The 23,121-nt window shown below is 49.3% G+C and overlaps 1 protein-coding gene across 2 annotated transcripts in view; it reads right to left on the minus strand.

The window, feature by feature from the left end:
* PTPRN (protein tyrosine phosphatase receptor type N) overlaps positions 1-23,121 on the minus strand; it is a 40,890-nt gene that overhangs the window by 3,382 nt on the left and 14,387 nt on the right. The window contains exons 2-19 of one of the 2 annotated variants that reach the window (XM_063116799.1): positions 21,665-21,715; positions 20,755-20,868; positions 20,234-20,339; positions 18,186-18,369; positions 17,157-17,355; positions 16,604-16,696; positions 15,169-15,206; positions 14,444-14,769; positions 13,295-13,381; positions 12,270-12,349; positions 11,530-11,594; positions 10,724-10,936; positions 9,827-10,042; positions 8,132-8,279; positions 7,584-7,657; positions 6,338-6,415; positions 4,923-5,042; positions 4,404-4,570 (exon numbers count right to left, since the gene is read on the minus strand). In XM_063116799.1, coding sequence (XP_062972869.1) covers positions 4,404-4,570; positions 4,923-5,042; positions 6,338-6,415; positions 7,584-7,657; positions 8,132-8,279; positions 9,827-10,042; positions 10,724-10,936; positions 11,530-11,594; positions 12,270-12,349; positions 13,295-13,381; positions 14,444-14,769; positions 15,169-15,206; positions 16,604-16,696; positions 17,157-17,355; positions 18,186-18,369; positions 20,234-20,339; positions 20,755-20,868; positions 21,665-21,715 — 2,359 coding nt within the window. Of the gene's footprint in view, positions 1-4,403; positions 4,571-4,922; positions 5,043-6,337; positions 6,416-7,583; positions 7,658-8,131; positions 8,280-9,826; positions 10,043-10,723; positions 10,937-11,529; positions 11,595-12,269; positions 12,350-13,294; positions 13,382-14,443; positions 14,770-15,168; positions 15,207-16,603; positions 16,697-17,039; positions 17,356-18,185; positions 18,370-20,233; positions 20,340-20,754; positions 20,869-21,664; positions 21,716-23,121 lie in introns of both variants that reach the window. The other variant, XM_063116798.1, reaches the window with a different exon arrangement.

Here is a 23,121-nt window from a genome sequence, read left to right on the forward strand (position 1 = left end):
ACCACCATCAAATAATTGAAATATCACCTTCAGGTGTGTATTATGCCACTTAGAGATATTTTTAAATATGCACAGTAGTATATGCATCTATCAAATAATAAAAAATAATTAATAAATAAATATTAAGCTAATTTGTTACTATTAGCATGATTCATATGATTTGATAAAACACGTTAAATGAACCAATGAGATTGCTTGCCTTGCCCTTTATTTCTTTTAAAATCATCTATCTCACATATACACATTCATCATGTCTTTGAAGTGAATAATGTTCCACTTCCACAACAGTGAGATCTGTTTCCGGCGACTCCTGAAAACAGCTTTATTCTAGGAAGCCTTCCTTGACTAATCAGCCAGTTTTATTGTTCTTGTGTTTGTAAAAATACTTTTAATATGGGGTTTTATTTCTTTTATCCTTTTATCTTTTCCTGTTCACCCCTCTGGAATCCGTTTAGATCTGGAACAGTATAAATAAACAAACAAACATCAGAGTCCACCGTTTTCTTAACATATTCATGACCCTTGCTATACAGTGTGCATAATATCATCTCACTAACGCTGGGGCCCTGATCCAGTAGAACTGGGTTGCACGACTGCTCGGCTCTTGTGAAACGTAGCATGCAACATGCTTAGCCAACACATGCACGCTTTTTTCAAGGCCAGACCTCAGTCTATGCCTATTGCGCTGCGACCGGCGCAACGGCTCTGCCCAACTGCACCACCATGACCACTCTCCCATGAATGCATGTATGGATCCACCCCACTCATTTTGGTCTACTGATAGGAGTCTCTCGCTCACGTAGTCATTGCGTGGTGTCAGTTTGACTTGTCAAATAATGTGAACAATGAGAAAGAATATATCACATAAACCTAATGCACATATGAGGGTGATGTTTGAGTTATTTGACGGCTGGATATTTTGAAACGGCATTGGGGGGAAGGTAAGGACGTTTTGCTCTACCATGTACCAGGTATGTGGGGTTTGACTGTTTTTGTTTGTTTTTTAGCATTTCGACCTAAAACAATACCACAAAACCTGTGTGGCATGACTCATTTGAAAGAAAAGAAAAATCATACTAGAGGAATCTCCTGGGTGATTTGTAATACTTCCACCTGGAATTTGCGTCTGGTATCTGGAAAAGAAATGTTTTTTTGCACTACATTTTTATGGTAATTAGGATAGAACATTACATGCACTTCCCACTTCAACTGGCATTTTATCAAGCAAGGGATACGCTCCATATCAAAGTGACACCACTTGCCCTTTACAAGTACACACTCATGGTGACAAGAGAGTCACGGGCTCTTTGCCCGCCTGGAGGCTCTGTAACTCCAGGGCAACTCTGGAGTAACTCTGTAACTCCTGTCTTAAGGCACGGACACTTCATCCACCCACAACTGCCGTGCAGGTCATCCCCGTTCTCCAGTGGAACTCTGGGTAAGTGACAGCAGGTGGTTTCGGGGCATGTCTCTCTTTGGCCCTGGTGGCCAAGGGAAGTCGGAGGTGGACAGAAGAAGGTGGGGCACAAGAGCAGCCGGGGCCCTGTCCTGTTCCATGCAGCTGGCACAGCGGCCAATGATCACTTTTGTGACTATGCAACTGGGCCAGGATTACTAGCTGCAAATCACAAAAATGACACTGGCGGCTATGAAAGAGAAAGAGAGAGAGAAAAAAAGAGAGGAGGAGGAGAAGCAGTGGTGGTGAAGGAAAGAGAGCATGGTATAATGCAGGCAAAGAGGAAAAAACCAAGAGAGCTCCATAGTACACGCCCCATGAACTGAGCCTTGCAGAGAAAGCAGCACCCAAGGGGAAAAGATGGGGAGGCAAAGGGAGAGCTGAGAGTGAGCTAGGAGCCTCTCAGATTTCAGCTTGCTGGGCCCCAAATGGCAGGGGAAGCTCAGAAGGCAGCCGGGCCGCTTGCACACCAAGCCACCAGGGCCATCTCTCCTCCCTACCATTTTCCAAGCCCGAAGCCACAAAGAGTGGGTTCCCCCCTCCCCAACACTTCCCAAAATGCACAGCGGTGAGATCCAGTGCCAGAGATGCCTCTTGCCACAGCTGCCTGGTAAGATAAAAACAGCCCCACCTCCGCACCCAACACCAGCCCCCACCAGCACAGATGTTAAGTCAACAGGAGTCCCCTTGCCTGGGGAGGATGGGTGGATTCAACAAGACAGGAAACTTATCAGAGGAGCGCATGGGAGGGACAAGACAGAGGGGATAAAAGAGGTTAGAATAATTTTGAAAGCAGGTTCCTTTAGAAGAAGTCAGTGACTGCCAAACTACTCCAAAACTGAACTCCAGGTAAGAAAAAGGGCCCCCTCTGTTGCTTTACGTTTTTTCTCCCCTTCTTTTGCCCCATTAATGTATTTAGTCATTGGGCCTCATTAGACTGCAGGGGTAGGGAGACAAGACACCAACCGCAGCTGAACCCAAGACCCACAAATGTTGGTCCTTGGCTGTCGGAAAACATGCAAAGTAATGACATATATTTGCACCATTGTCTTCATTTACAGAAGATGTCCTACTTCAGTCTTCCTCAACCTGGTGCCCTCAGCTGCGTTGGAAGGAAACCTTGTAGAGCAGTGGGATGTCATCCCTGGCTCTGGAAGTGTGAACAGCCCCTAAGGAGACCTTACAGCCCTGGACTTGCAAGGAAAACAGGGTGCTTGAAACAAGATGAGCATTCAGCCATATTGTAAGGCTGGGGATGGGAAGGGAGAGGCTGGGCCCATTCAGATGACACGCTAAGCCATGGTTAGGCTGCTAACCCTTTTGCAGCAAATCGTTAGTGAGCGTGTTTAAACCATGGTTATGTAGCCACCATGGTTAGGAATGGTTCACACGACACACTAAATCATGGTTCACGGTGACACGCTAAACCATAATGTTTAGCTAAAAGTGCTTAACCACCATGGCTTAGCGTGTTGTCTGAACAGGATCAATAAGAGTTACTGAGGACCCCAGATAGCTATGACCAACTATCTGTGTCAAATTTAACTGGGCCCTGCTATCCTGAGGGGATGATGGGTAAACTGGCTTTATATTTGATTCCTCGCTCTCCTTTATTCCTCATATCGAGGCAGTAGCTAAATCTTGTCGTTTCTTCCTGTATAATATTGCCAGGATTCGACCATTTTTGTCTGTCTCTTCTGCCAAGACTCTCGTTCACGCACTGGTTATCTCTCGGTTGGACTACTGCAACCTCCTCCTCTCTGGCCTCCCCTCATCTCACACCAGTCCGCTGGTCTCTGTCCACCACTCTGCCGCTAAGATCATCTTCCTGGCCCGCCGCTCTGACCATGTCACTCCGCTTCTGAAATCTCTTCATTGGCTCCCAATTCATTCCAGAATCCAATATAAACTTCTCCTGTTGACCTTCAAAGCTTTTCACGGTCTAGCTCCTGCCTATCTCTCCTCTCTCATCTCACACTATTGCCCCGCTCGTGCTCTTCGCTCCTCTGATGCCATGCTTCTTGCCTGCCCAAGGGTCTCTACTTCCCTTGCTCGGCTTCATCCATTTTCCTCTGCTGCCCCTCATGCCTGGAATGCTCTTCCAGAACACCTGAGAACTACCAACTCAATCACAGCTTTTAAAACACAGCTAAAAACTTTTCTTTTCCCTATAGCTTTTAAACTTTGAGTTTGTTCTGACTCTATACTGTTAGCTTCACCCTTCCCGGTGCCTGTTTACACTTCCCTGTGCCTGTTTGCATTCTCTTTCCCTTCTTATTGTTTACTACAACTTTATTAGATTGTAAGCCTATGCGGCAGGGTCTTGCTATTTACTGTGTTATCTGTACAGCACCATGTACATCGATGGTGCTATATAAATAAATAATAATAATAATAATAAACTAGAACGGGCACCATTTCTCTCTGTGTGTGCCTCCACCATTGTGTAGGCTGCTTCAATTCCTCAAATTCAAGAACATATTTCTTGTAACTCAGGATAACACTTCATGCATCTGATGAAGTGGGTGGTAATCTACCAAAGCTTATGCCACAATAAATGCCCCTATCTTTTAGGTGACACGAGACCCTGTGCTGTTCTTGCTGCTTCCAATGATTCTGTGTCATGGCGTCATTTTATTGCACCCATTCCTGAGAGTCTCAAAGCAGATTTACTTGTGCTTTGCTTTCCAGGTTGTCTGCTTCCCCCCCCCCCCTTTTCCCTGAAGATCTCCTAACATTGGCCCTGGGGGACCTTCTGTTGGCCATGTATTATTGGCATAAGGCGGAAATTGCCATGAAAGGTTTTTGAAGCTTGGCATAAGCCATTTGCTGGAACTCAGCCATATATGTTCCGATCTTTCCCCAACTCTATACCTGATAGCGTGTGTCAAAGCCCACCCTGACATCCCATCCTATTGTTGTGAGGGGACAGGGCGGAATCCCACACCTGCGGAAGTCGAGAAGAGGCCGTGTGGTGGTGGGGATGCCATCTGCTGGCCAGCTCAGGAAGTGGAACTGTGTCAGCGTCCGTGTCTCCTGGGATTGCACGTTCTTCAGGTAGAAGCTGCGCACCAGGAAATCCTCACACCAGATGTGTTCCGAGACCAGGTTCACCTGAATCAAGATATCATGGTTTGGGGGTGGGGGAAGAGGAAGAGAAATGGGATGCTCACTGCATGGCTGGCTGGGGCATGCTGGGAGTTGTCAGCCTTTTTTCTGTCTAAACCTGCATAGGATTGGGTCCTTTAGCTCAAATACATAGATATTTTGGATGGCGTTGGCATTCTGCCTCCTCCCCCTCCCCCCTTTATCCTTTGGCTCTGCTCACCGCCGGAACACGGTCCTCAAGCGCTTCTCGGAAATTGAATATGGCCTTCAGGCTAAGAAATATTCAACATCCCTGTCCCAAGGCAACTGCATAACCGGAGCCGGCCAAGTGGGGGAGGCAACTGGTTCTCTGGCTCACCTCATAGATGTGGTAGAGCGAGGAGCCCTCGTCCGGCCAGTAGCGGTCACACTGCTTGAAACCATCCTCCACCAGGGGGCTCAGCATCACAATGACGGTGCAGCCGTTCTCCCACACCATCTAACACACAAGCAATAGGCATCAGCACAGCTCAGCCCCCCAAAAGGCAGACACACTTCCTCTAGACGGAAGGGTGGGAAGAGAATGTGCCCAAGTGGACACCAGGGCAAGGCTGAGGTCCAGCCCACCAGTCACACAGGAGACAAAAGGCTGAGCCTCTCTTCAGCTAGCCTGGGCCCACTTCTGTTTCACACCAGGCAGGATGTGAACCAGTCCAGCCTGACCTCTACCTCAAGGCCGGGTGAACTCCATGCATCCGTAGCTTCACCTGAAAGTCTATGGGGCACAGAATTTAACCTACTGAAAATCTCTGTTTCCATTTAAAACAAAGCAAAAGCACATGTTTCTGTCCCTAATGGTGGCAGAGGGAACCTATAGGCCATGTCCAGTAAAATTCAGAATTTAGAGAGAAAAGCCAAGCAGGGCAATCAGTAATTCAGCTTCAGTCTCTGTGTCACTCCTTGCCTCCCAACCCACACACACCTCATCACCATCATTTTATGTATGTGCCGCTTCTCCATGGTAAAACTTTGATCAAAGCAGCTTGCAGCAACATCAGAAAAATGTACACATTAAAATCCCTTCCCACCCATTACTAGCAGAAGGCAAAACATACTGAGGAGCTTAGCCAATCTACACCACTTATTCACAGTATTTGGCATTTCTCAGTGTGGAGCATGTACCATCCCACCCATGTCTTAAAATGGCTTCCCCAACTTGGCACCCTCCAGACCTTTTGGAAAACAACTCCCAGGATTTCTGATCTTTGGCCATGCTGGTTGAGGCTAATGGGAGTTGAAGTCCACAGCATCTGGTTGAGGAGAGCTAATCTACAGGGTATTACTTGCCTCCATCTCTTTAGTAGCTCTGAATTAATTGTCATGGCAGGCTGGGCCAGGTTCAATGTCACTCAGCCTTCTCCAGCCTGGGTCCCTCTAGTTGCTTTGGACTCTAATTCTGATCAGCCCCAGCCAAGATAGCCAAAGGTCAAGAATGCTGGGAGTTGCAGTCCAAAACATCTGGGGGACACCTGGTTGGAGAAAGTTGGCCTGAGTGTTCTCTTAGGCAGCACTGGAATATGGTCTCCATATGCTAGAGCAGGGGTCGGCAGAAGGTAGATCTCCAGATGTTTTGGACTTCAACCCCCAGAAGCCCCTGCCAACATGGCCAATGCTGGGAGTTGAAGTCCAAAACATATGGAGATCTACTTTCTGCCCACCCGTGTGCTAAAGGTTGCTCTGCACCCTCACCCCCAGGAAAGCTCTTCCCCAACTAGGCTCCCAGATGTGTCTCACCTGCCAGAAGTCAGCGATGGTGTGGGACAGTGGCCCCTGCGTCGCAATGTATGCTGGCATCCGTGGATCATGGTCAATCTGCAATGGAAGGAGCACACACTGTAGGCTTCTTGAATGGAGAAGAATGATGGAAACTGTAGTCTAGCACATGTAGAGGGCTACAGGTTGGAGAATGTTGTTCATTCTTGCTAGAAATTGTGGGCCAGCACAGCAACCAAGCTTGGCTGTGCCCCCCAAATGGTTAGAAATATAAGTTATTCCTGTGCTGTCTTACTACCACAGCTCAGTAGTCCACCAGCAGTTAAGACAGGCAATCAACTCATCTCCCCAAATAGATCAGAGGATAAATAATTATGAGTCTGGGGGCTGAAGAGAAGAGAAGGGAAAAATCAAAGCCAGTGCATCCCAAGTACATACTGATGCAGTTCACACATCACAAGTCCTGGGTTGGTGTTGTGTGTGAAGAACGAGCCATGAGTTACAAGCCTAGGTTGTCTCTCCCACAAGAAGTCATAATTTTGGATTTGGATGTCACAATCAATAACCCAGAGACAGAGAATTGTTGGTTTGTTTAGCTCAGCAGGAGCAGGAAGTACCATGATGAGTACCATTACATGCCAGTCATTCATGACTACTACCACATAATTGTTTAAATAACCCAGGGGTAGTCCTGATATGAGAACTGGGTCACTGCCCATAGTAGTGTTTTGCTGTTCTTAAATCACAATGCTAATCTAGATATACTTCTAAAATGTCCGTGTGGCTGAAGGTACGGAGAGGCATAAAACTTCCTCCAAAAGATGAGAAATTATGCAGACAGTTTGAAAGAGGGTTGCATTTTACATTAGTGGAATAGAGAGTGTCCAATTGGGAAGTGCCAGACTTCACGCCAAGCAGCGAGAAAGTGCATCTGATTCTGGAAGGCAGGTGAGAGACGACATGTGGAGGGCTCTGGCTCTTTCTCTTGCTTTGTCAGCACTAGAAGGACACGTCCAGAAAAGTAAGGCTGTTGAGCTCAACTGAAGAGCTGCTGACCAGGGAATGGGAAGGGGTGGGGGTCAGACTCGGCACATTTGATTTGGTCATGGAGGGGCCCGGGGGCTTTGGAAGTGCCACGTACAAAGGAGCAGTGGGTGCTGCTAGAGCTGGCTGGGAGAGAGGTACAGCCAGAGATGCTCTCTTACGATAGGGCAGTGAGACAGCTTTCAGTCTATCAAGGGTGAGAATATAGGCATCTGTCACTCACAATGGGGCTGGCATTGATGAAGTCACTCCGGGACGGGTTGCTCTCGGCTTTCAGCTTGATGCGCATGTGGTCATCTGCAAACAGCAGAAAGAGCAGCGAAACACAGTGAAACAGCACACCTGCCCCCCGCCCCCTGCCCCAGACCAGACAGAGGCCCTGGAGATATTCTGGGCCTCAGCACTGTTGATGCTGGAATTCTTGGGGAGCAGGAGCCTTCCACCCACCAAAACCAAAAGACCGTGAATCATCCATCACACAAATCAGACTCTAGGCCAGGGATGGGGAACATGTGGCCCTCTCGAAGTTGTCGGACTGCAAATCCCATCAACCCCAGCTAATATAGCCAATGATCCAGAACGATGGGGGTTGCAATCCAAGAACATCTGAAGAGCCCCATGTTCCCCACATCCCTGCTTTAGGCAGCCTAGAAGCCAACCTTTACCTCCTTTCCAAAGGCCCTGGCGTACCACTGAGGATCTTGCAAACACGAGTACTAGGAAGAACCCCCATTCTAGGCTGCCCGGGTGCAGTGGCTGTTGCATACTCACAGGGCACATAATCCGGGTTACGGGTTTTTTTGACATTGGCTTCATGTTGGGCAGCGTCACAGCCATTGGGCTCAGCCTGGTACGCGCACAGTGCTTGCCACTCCTTGGCTAACCTATCACGATTGCGTAGGTGGTCCTCCATATACGCCTGCAGGGGACAACAGTGTAGTTATCACCCCCTAAAGATGTTCACTTACGAGAGAGAGAGTCATAGAATCATAGAATAGCAGAGTTGGAAGGGGCCTACAAGGCCATCGAGTCCAACCCCCTGCTCAATGCAGGAATCCACCCTAAAGCATCCCTGACAGATGGTTGTCCAGCTGCCTCTTGAAGGCCTCTAGTGTGGGAGAGCCCACAACCTCCCTAGTTAGCTGATTCCACCGTCGCACTGCTCTAACAGTCAGGAAGTTTTTCCTGATGTCCAGCTGGAATCTGGCTTCCTTCAACTTGAGCCCGTTATTCCGTGTCCTGCACTCTGAGAGGATCGAGAAGAGATCCTGGCCCTCCTCTGTGTGACAACCTTTTAAGTATTTGAAGAGTGCTCTCATGTCTCCCCTCAATCTTCTCTTCTCCAGGCTAAACATGCCCAGTCGGGGTGTATATGTTATAATGTATTACACATACATACATAACATAAGGAGAATGCTGATATCTGTTGGCCAAGATTGTAAGAACCTAAGAAGACCCATGTTGGACCAGATCAAGGGTCCATCTAGCCCAGCATTCAGATCATACACAATGGTCAAACCAGCTGCCCATGGGAAATCCTCAAGCAGGACATGAGTGCAACAGCATCCTCGCACTTATGTTCCCCAGCAACTGGTATACAAAGCTAAACTGCCTCTGATGCTGGAGGCAGCATATAGCCATCAGGACTGGTAGCCATTGATAGGCTTCTCCTCCCTGAATTTGTCTAATCCCCTTTTAAAACCATCCAAATTGCTGACCACCACCACCACCACATCTTGTGATAGTGAAATCCATCGTTTCATTATGCTCCTCATGATTTGAGAACCCAAGGCCATCAGCTTTTGGGGATGACCCCAGGTTCTCGTATTATGAGAGAGGGAGAAAAATGTCTCCCTACCCACATTCTCCACACCATGCATCATTTTGTACACCTCTATTGTGTCTCCCCTCACTTGCCTTTTCTCTCCATGGAGAGTAAAGTCAGTGAGGGCACTGCTGCTCCTGCTAACTAGCTGGATTTAGAGGAGCCATGAGGCATGATGGGAACGCTCCCTCCACTTCACCTACCATGTGATCTCCTACACAGGGGATGTAGAGGCGGCATCTCTGGCTATTGGAAAGCTGTCTCTGGCAAGTTTACACAAGCCTGCCCCTCAGCTCACACACAGGACCTTCTGAGTGGCTGCTCCCAGCCTCTGGGACTCCTTGCCAAGGAAGGTCTTGCCAGCTTCCTCTCTATTATCCTTCTGCTGACAAGCAAAATACATTTTATTCAGGCAGGCCTCTGTTGGGAATGTAAGCTGGGTAGTTGGTGAAGCGGGTTTTAATGGGTTGCAGGCTGTCTATTCCTTGTTATCATTGTGCTGTTACTTGATTTTATTTTATGTTGTGTTTTCATCCAGATTCTGTTCTTAATCCAGATGTTATTTTTGTTAGCCATCTTGAGTGCCTGTCTCGGGTGGAACGACGAGAGATTAAATGATGGATGGAATGAATAGGCCTCACCAGAATCATGTGCCCGGTGGAGATGTCCATGTTGGATTGTACAGGCTCCTCGCACCAGGACGGCGTGCTGCTATGGGAGCTGGGGCTGGCCTGGGGCGCATCGCTGAACTGCGAGGAAACACTGCTGACACGGGAGTTCTCCGCTGGGGCGGGGGGCGGCGGGGCTTCTGCCCGGCCAAAGAGTGACTTGGCAGCCATGTGCTGCCGACAGAGCTCCTGTGAGGAAGACACAGCTGCAATGGTTACTGTACACCAGCCATTCCGTTTATTTTATTTATTGATCTATCCCATTTTCGTCTCACCCTTCTTCTAAGGAGGTCAGAGGGGGAGGGGGTCACATGGTTCTCGCCTGTGTATTTAGCCTCACAACCACCCTCTGAGGTAGGTTAGGCTGAGAGCGAGTGACTGGCCCAAGATCACCTTGCGAGCTTCATGGCCCAGTGAGGATTTGAACTCGGGTCTCTCTGGTCTGAGTCCAGCTCTTTAAGCACTATGCCATACTGGATCTAAGAATTGCTGTAGGGAGTGGCCAGGCCACATGAGGTGAAGTGCAAAAGCAAGGAAAACCCCGTGGGGGAGTAAAAAATAGCCAAAGGCAAGGGTGGAACCAAGTAATCTTCAAACCTAAATATTAGCAAAAGTTTTATTAAAGTGCCAAGGTGCCACATGAGGTGAAGGCCAGAAGCAAGCCCCCAAAGCCCTTAATCCCTGCACTTAGAAATGTGGCTAAAATAAAGACAAGCGGGATAGAAAATCATGGAATGTGTCAGTTATGGTTAGCAGAAATTGGCAGCCTGCAATCTGGAGCCAGGATTTCAGGGTTTACTGGAGGATGCCAGGAGCCAGAGCAGGCTCAGCGAAAGACCGCTGCCCCCACCCCTCCACTGCCACAAGTACCTGGTACTCAAAGGTGCTGTCCGCTGCACCCTCGGGCCCCAGCCCGGCCAGCCGCTCCTTCTCACGCTGCTTAGCATGTTGGCGCAGACAGAAGACCACGGCTGCGGTGATGACGATGCCAGCCACGCAGGCCAGCAAGACGAAGGTGAGCAGCACTGAGCGGAAGGTGTCGCCGAAGTGGGTGGGATGTGGGTAGGTTGCAGCCTCGTTGCGCTGTGGGAAGAGGATGCATCAGAACAACCACTGAGCTTCCAGGGGGAAAGGAGGCGCAAGAAGTCCGGGCCACAGCCTCTGGGGCTGCCTTCAACTCCCACCAGCTCTACGGCCCACTGTCAGTAATGTTGGGAGTTGAAGGCCAAAACATCTGGAGGGCGTGAGGGTCGGGGAAGGCTGCTCTAGTCAACACATATCCCCCATTAGCTGCCTTGCAGCATGGAGCCACATCAAAATGGTGGCTGCTCCCTGGGAGGAGAAGGGCTCCCATTCCCTCATCTTGCTTGAACCCAGCAATCCCTGAGAGCCCCCACTGAACTCTCCCTCCCTACTTTATGCCCCTGGAAGCCAGCGCGCTTCGTCTGAGCCTCACATGGCCTGGCATGCCGGAAGGAAAGCATATTGGCACGTGCTCCCTCTCGGGGTGCACAGATGCCAGCACACTCCCATCCCACATAATGCTGGCTTTCAGAATTGGCCAGGTGATGCCTGGCTAATGATTCGGAATGCTCCAAGGCCGCCCCCCCCCCCGCCCCCCACCTTGGCTGTCAAGGCTCAGAGGAGACCAGGCAGCCAATTACAAGCAGCCTTACCTGTCCGACGCCCATCTGTAGGATCTTCACTCCCACCTCGGTCTCCAGCTGCGGCTTCACCTGTGCTAGATGGGAAAGTGGGGAGGGCAGACGAAAGGGATCCATGTGGGAGGGCTACCCTTGGGGGCAGGAGACAACTGTAGGGAGACAGCTGTCAAAAGCGCGGGAGGCAGAGGGTTGCTGGGAGAGTGAGAGCTTTTGACTGGCCCGGGGAGAAGAGTGCCAGTCCATCAGTGCACTTCCTTGCTTTGATTTATAAAAGGCGACCGCCTTGATCAGGGGTGCAGAACCGTTTTCAGCCCAAGGGCCAAATTCAACACCAGAGAAGCTTTCAGAGGCTGCAGTCTGGGGGTGGGCGGGGCCAAAGGCAAAAGGGGCAGGGCTAAAACAGCAAAAAATACCAGCAAATTTTAGCTGAAAGCTCTTGCTGCCATTAACTAAGCCTTAGGAGAGGCAATTCAACCTTTTGGAATGAAGGGAAAAACTGCACAAAAGCTGGGCAGTCACCAAACAAAGCCTGTTCGTGGAGAAGATCTGGGCAGGTGGGCAGTGGCATGGACAGGCAGGCAAAGCAGGAGAGCAGCACAGGGTTTCCCAAGCTAAGAGGGTGCATTATGCTGGGCATCCCATACCTACTGGACAAGGACTACCAGCCCTTTCTTAGATCCAGGATGGGAAGAGGGGTCTGGAGACCGGACGTCTTCTCAAGCACGATGAGCGCCAACCCACAGTCAACTTACCAGCCTTGTTGGTCACGTCACCCAGCGACAGGTTTTGGTGGTTTTGACGGATACGGAAGGTGAGAGCTGGGCCCACAATACTGCAGGGTGAGAGGTGGGAGGTTGCAAGGTTCCTGCTTCCACCCAGGTGTGCCATTTCCCCAACGAGGATGCCTCTGTTGCGAGGGCTACCGCCATGTTTACATAGATAGCCCATCATTCACTAATCAGAAGTTAGGTGAAAACAAAGGCCACCCGTGACGCAAAGCCACTATCACGATCTTGGAGACCCACAAGAGTCCGGCCAAGTGCTAATTCATTGCAAGCACACGGTCACTTGAGAAAGGGTTGTCCAGGGAAGAGCGGCCAAGATGCCCTTTAGTTCCCTGCCCATGTAGATTTGGGTTGTTTGTTCCAGGTTAACAGAGCTGAATCAACAACTTCTGATGGCACCTCAGGTAGCCCCACCTACATAAACTGACAAGCACTGTATAGTCTTCAGCCAGCAGTGGGAACTCACCAGGGCCGGAGAGGTGGCTCAGGGGAGGGGCCGTGGCCCAGTGACAGAGCACCTGATTTGCATGCAGGAGGTCCCAGGTTTGATCCCCGGCATCTCCAGGTAGGGCTGGGGGAATTCCTACCTGAAACCCTAGAGAGCCACTACCAGGCGGTAGACTGTACTGAAAGTGAGGGGCCAATGGTCTGACTCAGTAGCAGCTCCCTACGTTCCTATGTCAGCAGCCCAACAGGCACAGAGGAGCCTCCTTCTTGGGAAATGCGCTTTCCTCTGGATAGGCCACCAGCCCTCCTGTGCATACTGCCTTGCCAGGCTCCTTCCCAAAGACAATGGTACAGTCCAGTTACTGATGGACCCCCAAGGTTGTGGGCTCTCCCACACTAGCTGGACAAGCATCTGTCGGGGATGCTTTAGGGTGGATTCCTGCATTGAGCAGGGGGTTGGACTTGATGGCCTTATAGGCCCCTTCCAACTCTGCTATTCTATGATTCTATGATTCTATAACTCTCAGCTAAGCCTCGACATTCACCTGATGTTGATGAAGCTGGCAGTAGACAAGTGCACATACTCAGCCAGGATCTCCAGGAGCCGGATGCCAGCAGCAAGACCCAGTGGCCTGCAGGTGGTGGAGACAGAGTAGGTCAGGACCCAAGAGGAGAGCATGTGTGAGAGACACAGTGGCTGGCAGAGAGCAAGCGGAGAACACCGCCCCTGCGTTTGTATAACTGGACAAGATGTACAATTTCATCCTGACACCCACTCTGGAAACACCGTAGCAATTTGCCAAAGCAGCTGCAGTTGTTGTCACGAAGGGCCCAACCATGACCCCCAACCATCCAGACGTGGTGGTGACCATAGGGTTCAATCCAGACTTGCCCAAATACTGCAGAAAAAAAATACCCCATAGGATTGGTGGAACTAAGCTGACCTTCCCAACATCACATCCTCCAGGTAGGTTGGACTACAACTCCCACATCTCCCATAGCTGGTTGATTACGAGAGTTGTAGTCCTCCTAACTGGAGGGCTCCAGGTTGGAGAAGGCTGGACTGGGTGACAGAGAGTAGCTCAGTGTGACAGAACGACTACTTGGCATGCAGAAGGCCGCAGGTTCGATCCCTGGCCTCTCCAGGTAGGCTGAAGAAACATTCCTGCTTGAAAGGCCCAAGAGCCGCTGCCTGTCAGTGTTGGCAATACTGGGCTAGATGGACCCATGGTCTGACTCCGTATAAGGCAGCTTTCTAGGTTCCTTATTCCTCAACCCAAGCTTCACCTCCATCATATCATTCCTCTCTGCACCATTTCCGTGAGTTTTCCCCTCCCCTCCAACTTTATGTATTTAACATATTGTGTAGGTGCATTCATGGGCATTTGCATGATATGTAGTACCAACTACTGGCACATATCAGCATGTAATTAATACTGGAGCACCTGTTTGGAGCTGATTCAATACACATTTGTCAGATCTGAACCTTGATCTTATGCCTATTTTTGAGGAGTGCATCTGTTCTCCTCTGTCAAACATTAATACAAGGTAGGGAACTTGCAGCCCTCCAGTTGACCCCTGGCCATGCTGGCTGGGGCTGATGGAAGCTGGAGTCCCGCCCCTGCATGAGAGGATTCGCCTCCCTCCTGGGCTGGCCCTGCCCACATTTTTGTGGCCGCCTCCCCGTCTCTCACTTCTGGTCGGTGACAATGTAGCCGTATTCCTCAGCAGCAGCCAGGGTAGTCTCTGGCCTCTCCTCCTCCCTGCCACGTCCCCCGAGGGTGGTGTAGCTCTTCTTCACCATCACCTGCCCCTGGGGGCCAGCGGTATCCCCCTCACCAGGACGCAGGGGCTCAGGCTGTGGTGGGGAAGCTGTCGTCACGGCTGCTGTGGCCTTGGTGGGGCTCAGGGTCTTCCTCTGAGCCTGTATCTGCCCCTCTGTGGGGACAGCACTGGCATAGCTCTCGCGGGAAGGTGGGGGCTCCACATCCTCCCCGTGTTGCATTTCAGCTTCTGTTGCCTGAGGGGAAAGTGACAGACCACTCACCACAGCTAGAAGTACTACAACCCAGCACTTCCAACCAGCTCTCAGCGATGCCTCCGGCCCTCTACTCCAACCAGCCTTGCACATCCCAACCCGCAAACCCCAGGCTGGCCAGTTTCGCCCTCACGTCATGACATGTGATGGTGCCCCCAGACCCCCCAGGTACATTTCCCCCCACCCCCTGCAGAAATGGGCGGGAAAGTGCGAATACACCCTTCTTAAGAGGGCCTTAGAACTTTGAGCCAAGAACTGCCCCATGCATCTAGAACGCGGGCGCAAAAAATGTGGTCCACGGGCTGTATGCAGCCCCCCAAAGCCTTGGTAGCAGCCCCACAAGACCCTGCAAGACCAAATTATAGAAGAAGCTTTTCTTACCCGCTTAGACTCTGGGGTCTCTGGTCCAAGGCCACCAGCTGGGGAGAGAATTAGGAAAGAGAATGGCATCATTTTTAAGATGAGGGATCTTAACGCTCAAGCCTGCCTGGAAGTCAAACCTGTCAACTTTAGAACCACTGCAGAAAGGGGCAACCAAAATGATCAAAGGGCTGGAGCAATTCCCCTTTGAAGAAAGGTTACAACATTTGGGACTGTTGAGCTCAGAAACACGGTGATGAGGGGAGACATGATAGAGTATAAAATTATGCCTGCCTGGCGTGGAAAAAATGAACAGGGAGACAATTTTCTCCCTTTCTCATAATACATAATACAATGGGGTCATCCCATGAAGCTCAATGGTGTGAGGGTGCTGTTGCACTCAGGTCCTGCTTGTGGACTTCCCATGGAGGCATCTCATTGGCCACTGTGTGAACAGAATCTTGGAGTTGATAGGCCTCTGGTCTTCTCTAAGCGCACCTCTTCTTATGTTTCTAAATGTACAATGTGGGTGGGCTTAAGTTACAAAACAGCAAAGCAGGAATTGGGAACCAGTGGCTCTCCTGATGTTCTTGAAGTCTAGGGATTACAGAAGCTGTAGTCCAACAACACTTGGAGGACCATGGGTTCCCACGTCTGCAGTAAAGGAAAAGCATTGTGCACAGGCTCAAGGACACTCTTCTCCTGTATAACTACAGCAGCCTTCCCCAACCTGGTGCCTTTCAGAAATTCTGGACTTCAACCTCCTTCAGCCCCAACCAGCATGGCCAATGGTAAGGGATGCTGGGAGTTGTAGTCTAAAAGATCTGGAGAGTACCAGGTTGGGGAAGGCTGCATTTTAGAACTGAGTTCTAAATCAAACGTAGCCCTGGATTTGTGTGGAGCTGGGCCCAGGTCAACATAGTTGCAGTAGAGAACCCCCTGTCCCTCATCAGGGCAGACATGCAGCCCAGAGAGGCTGATCCATTTCATCACCTGCGTTCTCCTTTCCCTCTCCTCCAGCTATAAGCCCACCTATTTATGCCTTCAGTCCCAAATCGCCTGAATCATTTGCCCTGCTCATTTGCCTACCTTTGAGGGCAGATAATCAGGCTAGTGCATGAGAGAGGACTTTTTCCACAGTGGCCCCACACCTTTGGAATGGGTTGCCACCGAGGGACCCATCACTGCAAGCTTTTATGAAGGCTCTGATCCTTACTTGCTTTCTTTGGCCTCCTAATTATGTTTTCTTGGACTATTTTGGCTATTAAGTGGCAATTGTGTTTTAGATTGTAGTACTGACTAGGCTAGATCTTTTATTGCTATGTTTGATTTTGTTAATTTTTGCTTTTTTATCCTTCTAGGGTTCCTCAATGAGTATCTATTGAGGAAGCCACCTTGGACAGGCTTTTTCTTTCTTTAAACTAAGCCATCTTGATGAATAAAGAAATAAAAATACCATGCTCAGCTGGATTCTGGAGGAGCCGGATCACATCCTCTGGTCTAATCCCATAACTGGCAAGCACTGCTGTGAGTCTTTGTACAGCTCTATCTGTGGGTGCAAAGATGGAAAAGATGAAGACTTTGCCAGTGCCTCCCAATGACCACCAGGGCGTTCCCAGCAGAGATTGGGCCTGTTCAGACAACACACTAAGCCACGGTTAGGCCGCTAACCCTTTTGCAGCAAATGGTTAGTGAGTGTTTTTAAACCATGGTTATGTAGCCACCAAGGTTAGGACTGGTTCACATGACATGCTAAGTCATGGTTCACATGAGATGCTAAGCCATAAAGTTTAGCTCAAAGTGTGGCTTAGTGTGTCATCTGAACAGGGTCACTGTAAGCTATAAGGTGCTTGTGGGACTCCCAGTGAAGATGCACAGAAGAAGGGCCTCACCTGGCTCTGCCAGGTGTGCCTGGGGGTTCCCTCCATCTTCAGTGCTGTCACCGTAGTCTTGAAGGAGTCCATCTGTCCTGGAATCATGCCTGCGCGGAGCCCTAGCTTTGGATTTACCTGCCTGCTCTTGTGTCAGGTAAAGTGCACCAAGGTCTTGGAAAAGTTGACCTCCATCCAGTCCCTGCTGGCCCCTATAGGAAGGGGCTGTGCTGGCACCAAACAGGGCCTTGGAAGCAGCAGCTCTGTCCAGGAGAATGGGAGACTCCGGGTTGTGTGCATTGGCGTGGTCCTGGAAGGTGCCATCTGAGTAGGTGAACTGAAACGGAAGCACAGAAAAGGCAACAGAGGAACAGAGGAAACTGCCTTATACCAATGGCCTGGTCCACCTAGCCCAGTAGTGCCAACACTGACCAGCAGTGGCCTTCCAGGATTTCAGGCAGGAGGGGTTTCCAGCCCTATTTGGAGATGTGAGGGATCGAACCTGGGACCTTCTGCATGCCAAGCAAGTGATCTGTCACTGAGTTACGATCCTTCTCTTTAATAACCATGGGCAGAGGCGTCACGTGGCAAAGTCCACAGGCATTTCTCAGGGTAATGGTTGTTGTTGTTTTAATTGATGTTGTTGGACTCCAATTTTCATCAACCCCAGGCAGCATGGCCAACAGTTGGTAAGGTGACCATATGAAAAGGGGGACGGGGCTCCTGTATCTTTAACAGTTGCATAGAAAAGGGAATTTCAGCAGATGTCATTTGTACGCATGCAGCATCTGGTGAAATTCCCTCTTCATCACCACAGTTAAAGCTGCAGGAGCCCTGCTCTCTTTTGCATCTGGTCACTCTAGTATAGCTCCTGCAGCTTTAATTGTTGTGATGAAGAGGGAATTTCCCCAGGTGCTGCATGCATACAAATGACACCTGCTGAAATTCCCTTTTCTATACAACTGTTAAAGACACGGGAGCCCTGTCCCCCTTTCCATATGGTCACCCTAATGGTCGGGGATGGTGAGAGTTGGAGTCCAACAACATCTGCAGAGTCACGGGAACACCCCCCCACACTCCTAAGTTTTAAATTCAAATGTCCTATACAAAAATCCATTTTGGGGCTGGGGCTACTTCACAAGACAGGTAGCCTTAGCGAAGACACACCTGGTGATGAGGGTAAGAGGACAGGAACGCATCCTTGTAGCCTAGCTCAGGCTGAGAGGCCAGCAGGAGCTCCAGGTACCGTTGCAGGAGGGCTGGAGGGAGAGGGGGCTGGCGAGCTCCCTGGAGGGAGACAGGCTCAGAGGGCATAGGGGGTCTCCTGGGAGGCCGGTGGGCTGGTGGGAACCTGCAAGGAGAACAGTCCAGAACAGGATGTTTGGTTACCATGTGTTGCTTGGCATCAAGAACTCACATTCTACAGTTCAACAAGAGGCATTTCTTGCACACTAGAACATCATCACAGCCAGCACCTCTGACAGCCACTGTGGTGTGGTGCTTAAGAGTGTTGGACTGAGACTCAGGAGATCTGGGTTCTAATCCCCACTTGACTATGAAACTCCTCCAGTCTCATCAACATCTACTGCTTCAACATATACAGCTTCCCTTTGTCCTCATCTCCTTTGTATTTACACACCCTTCCATCAAAGTGAGAGCTAGCCTGGTGGAGAGCCAGTGTGGTTATACTGTTGTACTGGACTCAAGAGACGTGGGCTCTGTCATGGGCTGAGCCCATGGTCCCTTTAAGAGAACATCTTTTTGCTTCATCCCAGGGAGAGGGAGAGGGGTTTCTTTGTGTCTGAAAACAGAGTAGCAAGCGAAATGCCAAGGTTGCGCTGGGTGAGAAGCGCCTGGCATCTGATAACGCCTCCCCAGGCTGGTACGGGGGTGGGGGAGAAGTAACAAGTTGCAGCTGTGCAATGTCTGGGAGCTATGGGGTTTCTATTGGTCAGGGTGGGTCTGGTGACAAGGGGGTCCCAGAAAGGGATAAAAGGCTTAGGCACCTAAGGGTCCGGTCTCTTTCCTGTGGGTGTTAGGAGTCCAGTGTGTGTGTGGTAAGTCAGAACATCCAGGCCGGGCTGGCTGGGTGGTGGAGGCTCCACACGGCCGCTGAGGGAAGGAGTCCTAATTCGAGTGATGTAAAGTCAAGTTGGAGTGAGCAACAAGGGGTTGAGTCACAGAGTTATATGTTTGTTTTATTTTAAGTCCAGGTTTGGGTACAATTGGGCAAGGGACCTTGCCAGAGTTACGGCTGAGGGGAGGTAAAAGTGGGGAATGAGTGCGAATTCTATTAGGCTTGAGCGTGTAAAGGGGGAGGATAAGGTTTTAGTCCCTGCTGTCCTAAGTGTGTCATTCCTTTGTCCATGTTTTCTCCCCAAACCTCTTATGTGTTTACCTTTATGTGTGGACCCTTGTGGGAGTGTGTAGTGTAAAGAATAAGTGTCTGGTCCCTATTTCTGGAGTGTGGTGTGTTTCCTTGAGAACCTAGACTTCAGAGGGTTAACAAGCGGCAGTGAAGGGGCATGAGTCTGGGCTGGCTGAGTCAGACCCCCCCTTCTCTAGCCGGGGAATTGCTGAGTCAAACGGAGCAATTCCACTACAGGCTCTAGTCCATGAAGCTCACTGGGCAACTTTGGGCCAATCACTGACTCTCAGCCTAACCTACTTCACAGGGTTGTGGTGAGAATAAAATGGAGAACTGGAGGGCCGTGTAAGCTGCCTGGAGTTCCTTGCAAGAGGAAAAAGAGGCGGAATATAAATTTAATAATGAATAAATAAAATAAACTCATTTTCTCCAGGTAAGTTCTTCCGCCCTAACAGTGTCAGCTGCTTAGTTCTTGCCTTGAGGTATCCCCCAGAAGGCAAGGGATTCTGGGTAGCCCCCAGAAGGCAAGGGTGTTTACTCTCCAGGAGATATCCCCCAGAAGGCAAGGGATTCTGTTTACTCTCTAGTAGGTATCCCCAGAAGTCAATGGAGTCAATTTACTCTCCAGAAGATATCCCCCAGAAGGCAAGGGAGTCAGTTTACTCTCCAGTAGGTATCCCCCAGAAGGCAAGGGAGTCAGTTTACTCTCCAATAGGTATCCCCCAGAAGGCAAAGGAGTCAGTTTACTCTACAGCAGGTATCCCCAAATTTGGCCACAGATCGTGGTTAAAAGCTAATGGCAGCTACTCAGTGAAGATTCACATCCTAACCAAACAGTTTGCCCTACCTGTCCTCAGCCACAGACTCCCACGAAGGTGGAAGGTGAAGCCTAGGGATGCGTTCCATCTCCCGGGAAATCACATATTGCGTCAGATCATCCTGCCACGATAAACCTGGCATGAAGACAGAGAGCTAAAATCAGAGCAATAGCAAGAAAAGCCAAGTGTGGAATCCAACACTGAAGGGACGCATATTCTTTGAACTTTGGAAAGAGCTGAACTCCAAAGAATGACAACTCTTGCAACTGAGATGAAACATTTGAGCAAAAGATCCCCCAAAGTTATAAAATATAGGGACAGGGTAGCAAAATACAGGGACAGTGTGAGCATTTGGGGGATCATGGGCCCCATGCAGCATGCATCTGGTATGAGGAAAAGAGTCCCAAACAAACTTGCTGAGGCTACATGAAAAAGACACAGAATGCTCTTAACCCCCCCCCCCCCGCCACTCCTGTTTTGTGCAGGGTTGGCCCATTCCCCCATCCTGCACTCATTCCTCCTCTTGCTCCTCCAATGGGTGAACACTCACCTTGTGCCATCAGGTGCCGTAGCACATCCTGCAGACGCTGGAGCACAGGTGCTGTGACCTGGAAGTAGGGCCGGTCCCGGAGCGCGCTTTGCTGGCACTGACCAAACAAGCCATCTGCAAGGACAACATGGCCACACGATGGGCTGTCAGACAACCCAGGGTGGCAAGTTGGTGGGGAGAGAGGAAAGGGGGCACAGAACAAGGCACTGCCAGAGCAAACTGGATAATGAACTCAGTGGGGCATACTTCTGATCAAACATGCACAGGATTGCACTGTGAGACAGGTAAAGGAACATTATTTCACTTTGGAAGGGTAAGCAGATAGTCAACTCTTCCCCCAGCCCCACCTACATACCCAAACTGGACCAACATAACTACATCACTGCAATTAACCTGAAAGTTGGCTTTAATACCAAGGAGTGTCTCAAGGATGTATGTCAGTATGGAAAGAGACAAGTCCTACCATCACTCTGTAACAGGAGTGGGCAGTCTTGAGACTTGCAGGACCTTTTTTTAAAAAACAACAACAGCTAGAATCCAGAGACCCATCAATTGGAGCTAAGTACAAAATAGTGGCTTACGCAGGCAGACAAATGCTAAGAATTAAGGAACAGGGTGCCTTAATTATAATTATTGCTTTGGGAGTCAGGACCCCTCGCTGATCTACTGCAAATCACCCAGAGATCTAGAAGGAGATCCCAAGCTACTTTCTGCTTACCCCTGTTCTATAGGCTTCCAGATCAGGTCCTGTGCACAGGTGCCCTTCCCTCCACACAGCTCACCAACACAGAAACTATATTTTACCCCAGCGACGAAAGCCAGCTTACATCACTCCTCAGAAGATGCTTTTGCTTCCAATGACCATAAGGCATCTAATAGTAACCCACCTAACCATCCCTAGCCCAGTTACCTTGCACACAGACTTCCTGTTGGGAGCACAGTCTCCTGTCAAATAGGCAGCCTGGAAAACAGAGAGAGACAGACGTCATTTTCCCCCAGGTAGTTAATTCACAGAAAAGGAATTGACTACTACTCCTTGCATGGGGCTGAGATAATGTTTTCAAGCCATACAAGTCGCAGTACACATATTATACCAGTACCTTTTTCCCCTACTGTGGGGATGTCCTTATGTACAAATGTACTGGATTTGACTCTCATTGGATCGTTATCAGATGACGGTGCAAGGCTCAAGCACGCCAGCTAACTTTCATATTGAACTACTTGGATGAAGCTCATCAAAGGGCAGCAAAGTTATCACTGCAAAGTCTCTTAGCTGCAGCAATAATCATTCAGATATGACTCTGGGAAATCACACCAAATCGCAAAACTGCAGAAGAGTTCAACAAGGCACTGAATACGGCAGAAATATTCTGCAATATTTCACAGATAAAGCAAACAGGAAAGACCATCCTAACTATACTACCAATAGAAAATGAAGAGAAAACAAATTATGCATTTGTAACTGGATGTGAGCAGCACAAGTATACAAAGCAACTTGACTATGAAAAAGGAAATAAGTGACAAATTATTTCTTTATTTTTTAAAAAAGCCATAGAGAATAAAAATATATCAGCAGTCTAGAAACTCCAGAAGACCTAGCAGCTGGCCTAAAATTTATACAGAAAAGCTTTTCTGTTACCAAAAAAAAAAAAAAAAAAAGTCCTGTAAAGAAGAAAATGCCAGCATGAAAGAGGTAATTGAACTAAATAAAACACTGACAAAAAGGTACATTTTCCAATAATTCTTTGAGGTTTATGGATATTTGAAAAAGAAGGAACTGGCAACACATCTATCAGCAGCCTTTAACGAGATACTGAAATATAAAGAGAGACCTTTGAATACCTGGGAGGCACTAGCAACACATTTTTTAAAAAAAAGATGACAGAAGAACAGGTATAGAACTATCCAGCTGTACTTCACCACACCTGTTCTGCTATTAACTGAGGATTTTTTTTAAAAAAAATCTATAAATGCAGTTTAGCAAACAGACAAAAGAAACAGTCATCAGTTATATGAGCAGATCAGACACAACGCAGTTTGGCTTGGGACTGGACAAATAATATTCTCTTGACTGTTGGTAGTAAGTGTGTTTATGGCCTACTGAAATCCATGACTTGGAACTTAAGATTACTTCCATGAACATCTTAAGATGGGTTTCCCATTTCCTCCCCCACCCCATCTAGAGAAGGTAGAGCAGGGGTGGGCATCCTTTTGAGCCTGTGGGCACATTTGGAAAGGTGGGAAATTGCCCTGAGCACAACCATAAAATGGCTGCCCACTCCTGCCCAGCCACAAAGGAAAAGTAACTTGCCCATCGGAAATTAAGATAGCAGCAGCTAGAGGCTCCCACTTCACTTTCATTGTCCA

The sequence above is a fragment of the Elgaria multicarinata genome, chromosome 2, assembly GCF_023053635.1.
Source record: "Elgaria multicarinata webbii isolate HBS135686 ecotype San Diego chromosome 2, rElgMul1.1.pri, whole genome shotgun sequence".
Taxonomy (NCBI): Eukaryota; Metazoa; Chordata; class Lepidosauria; order Squamata; family Anguidae; genus Elgaria; species Elgaria multicarinata.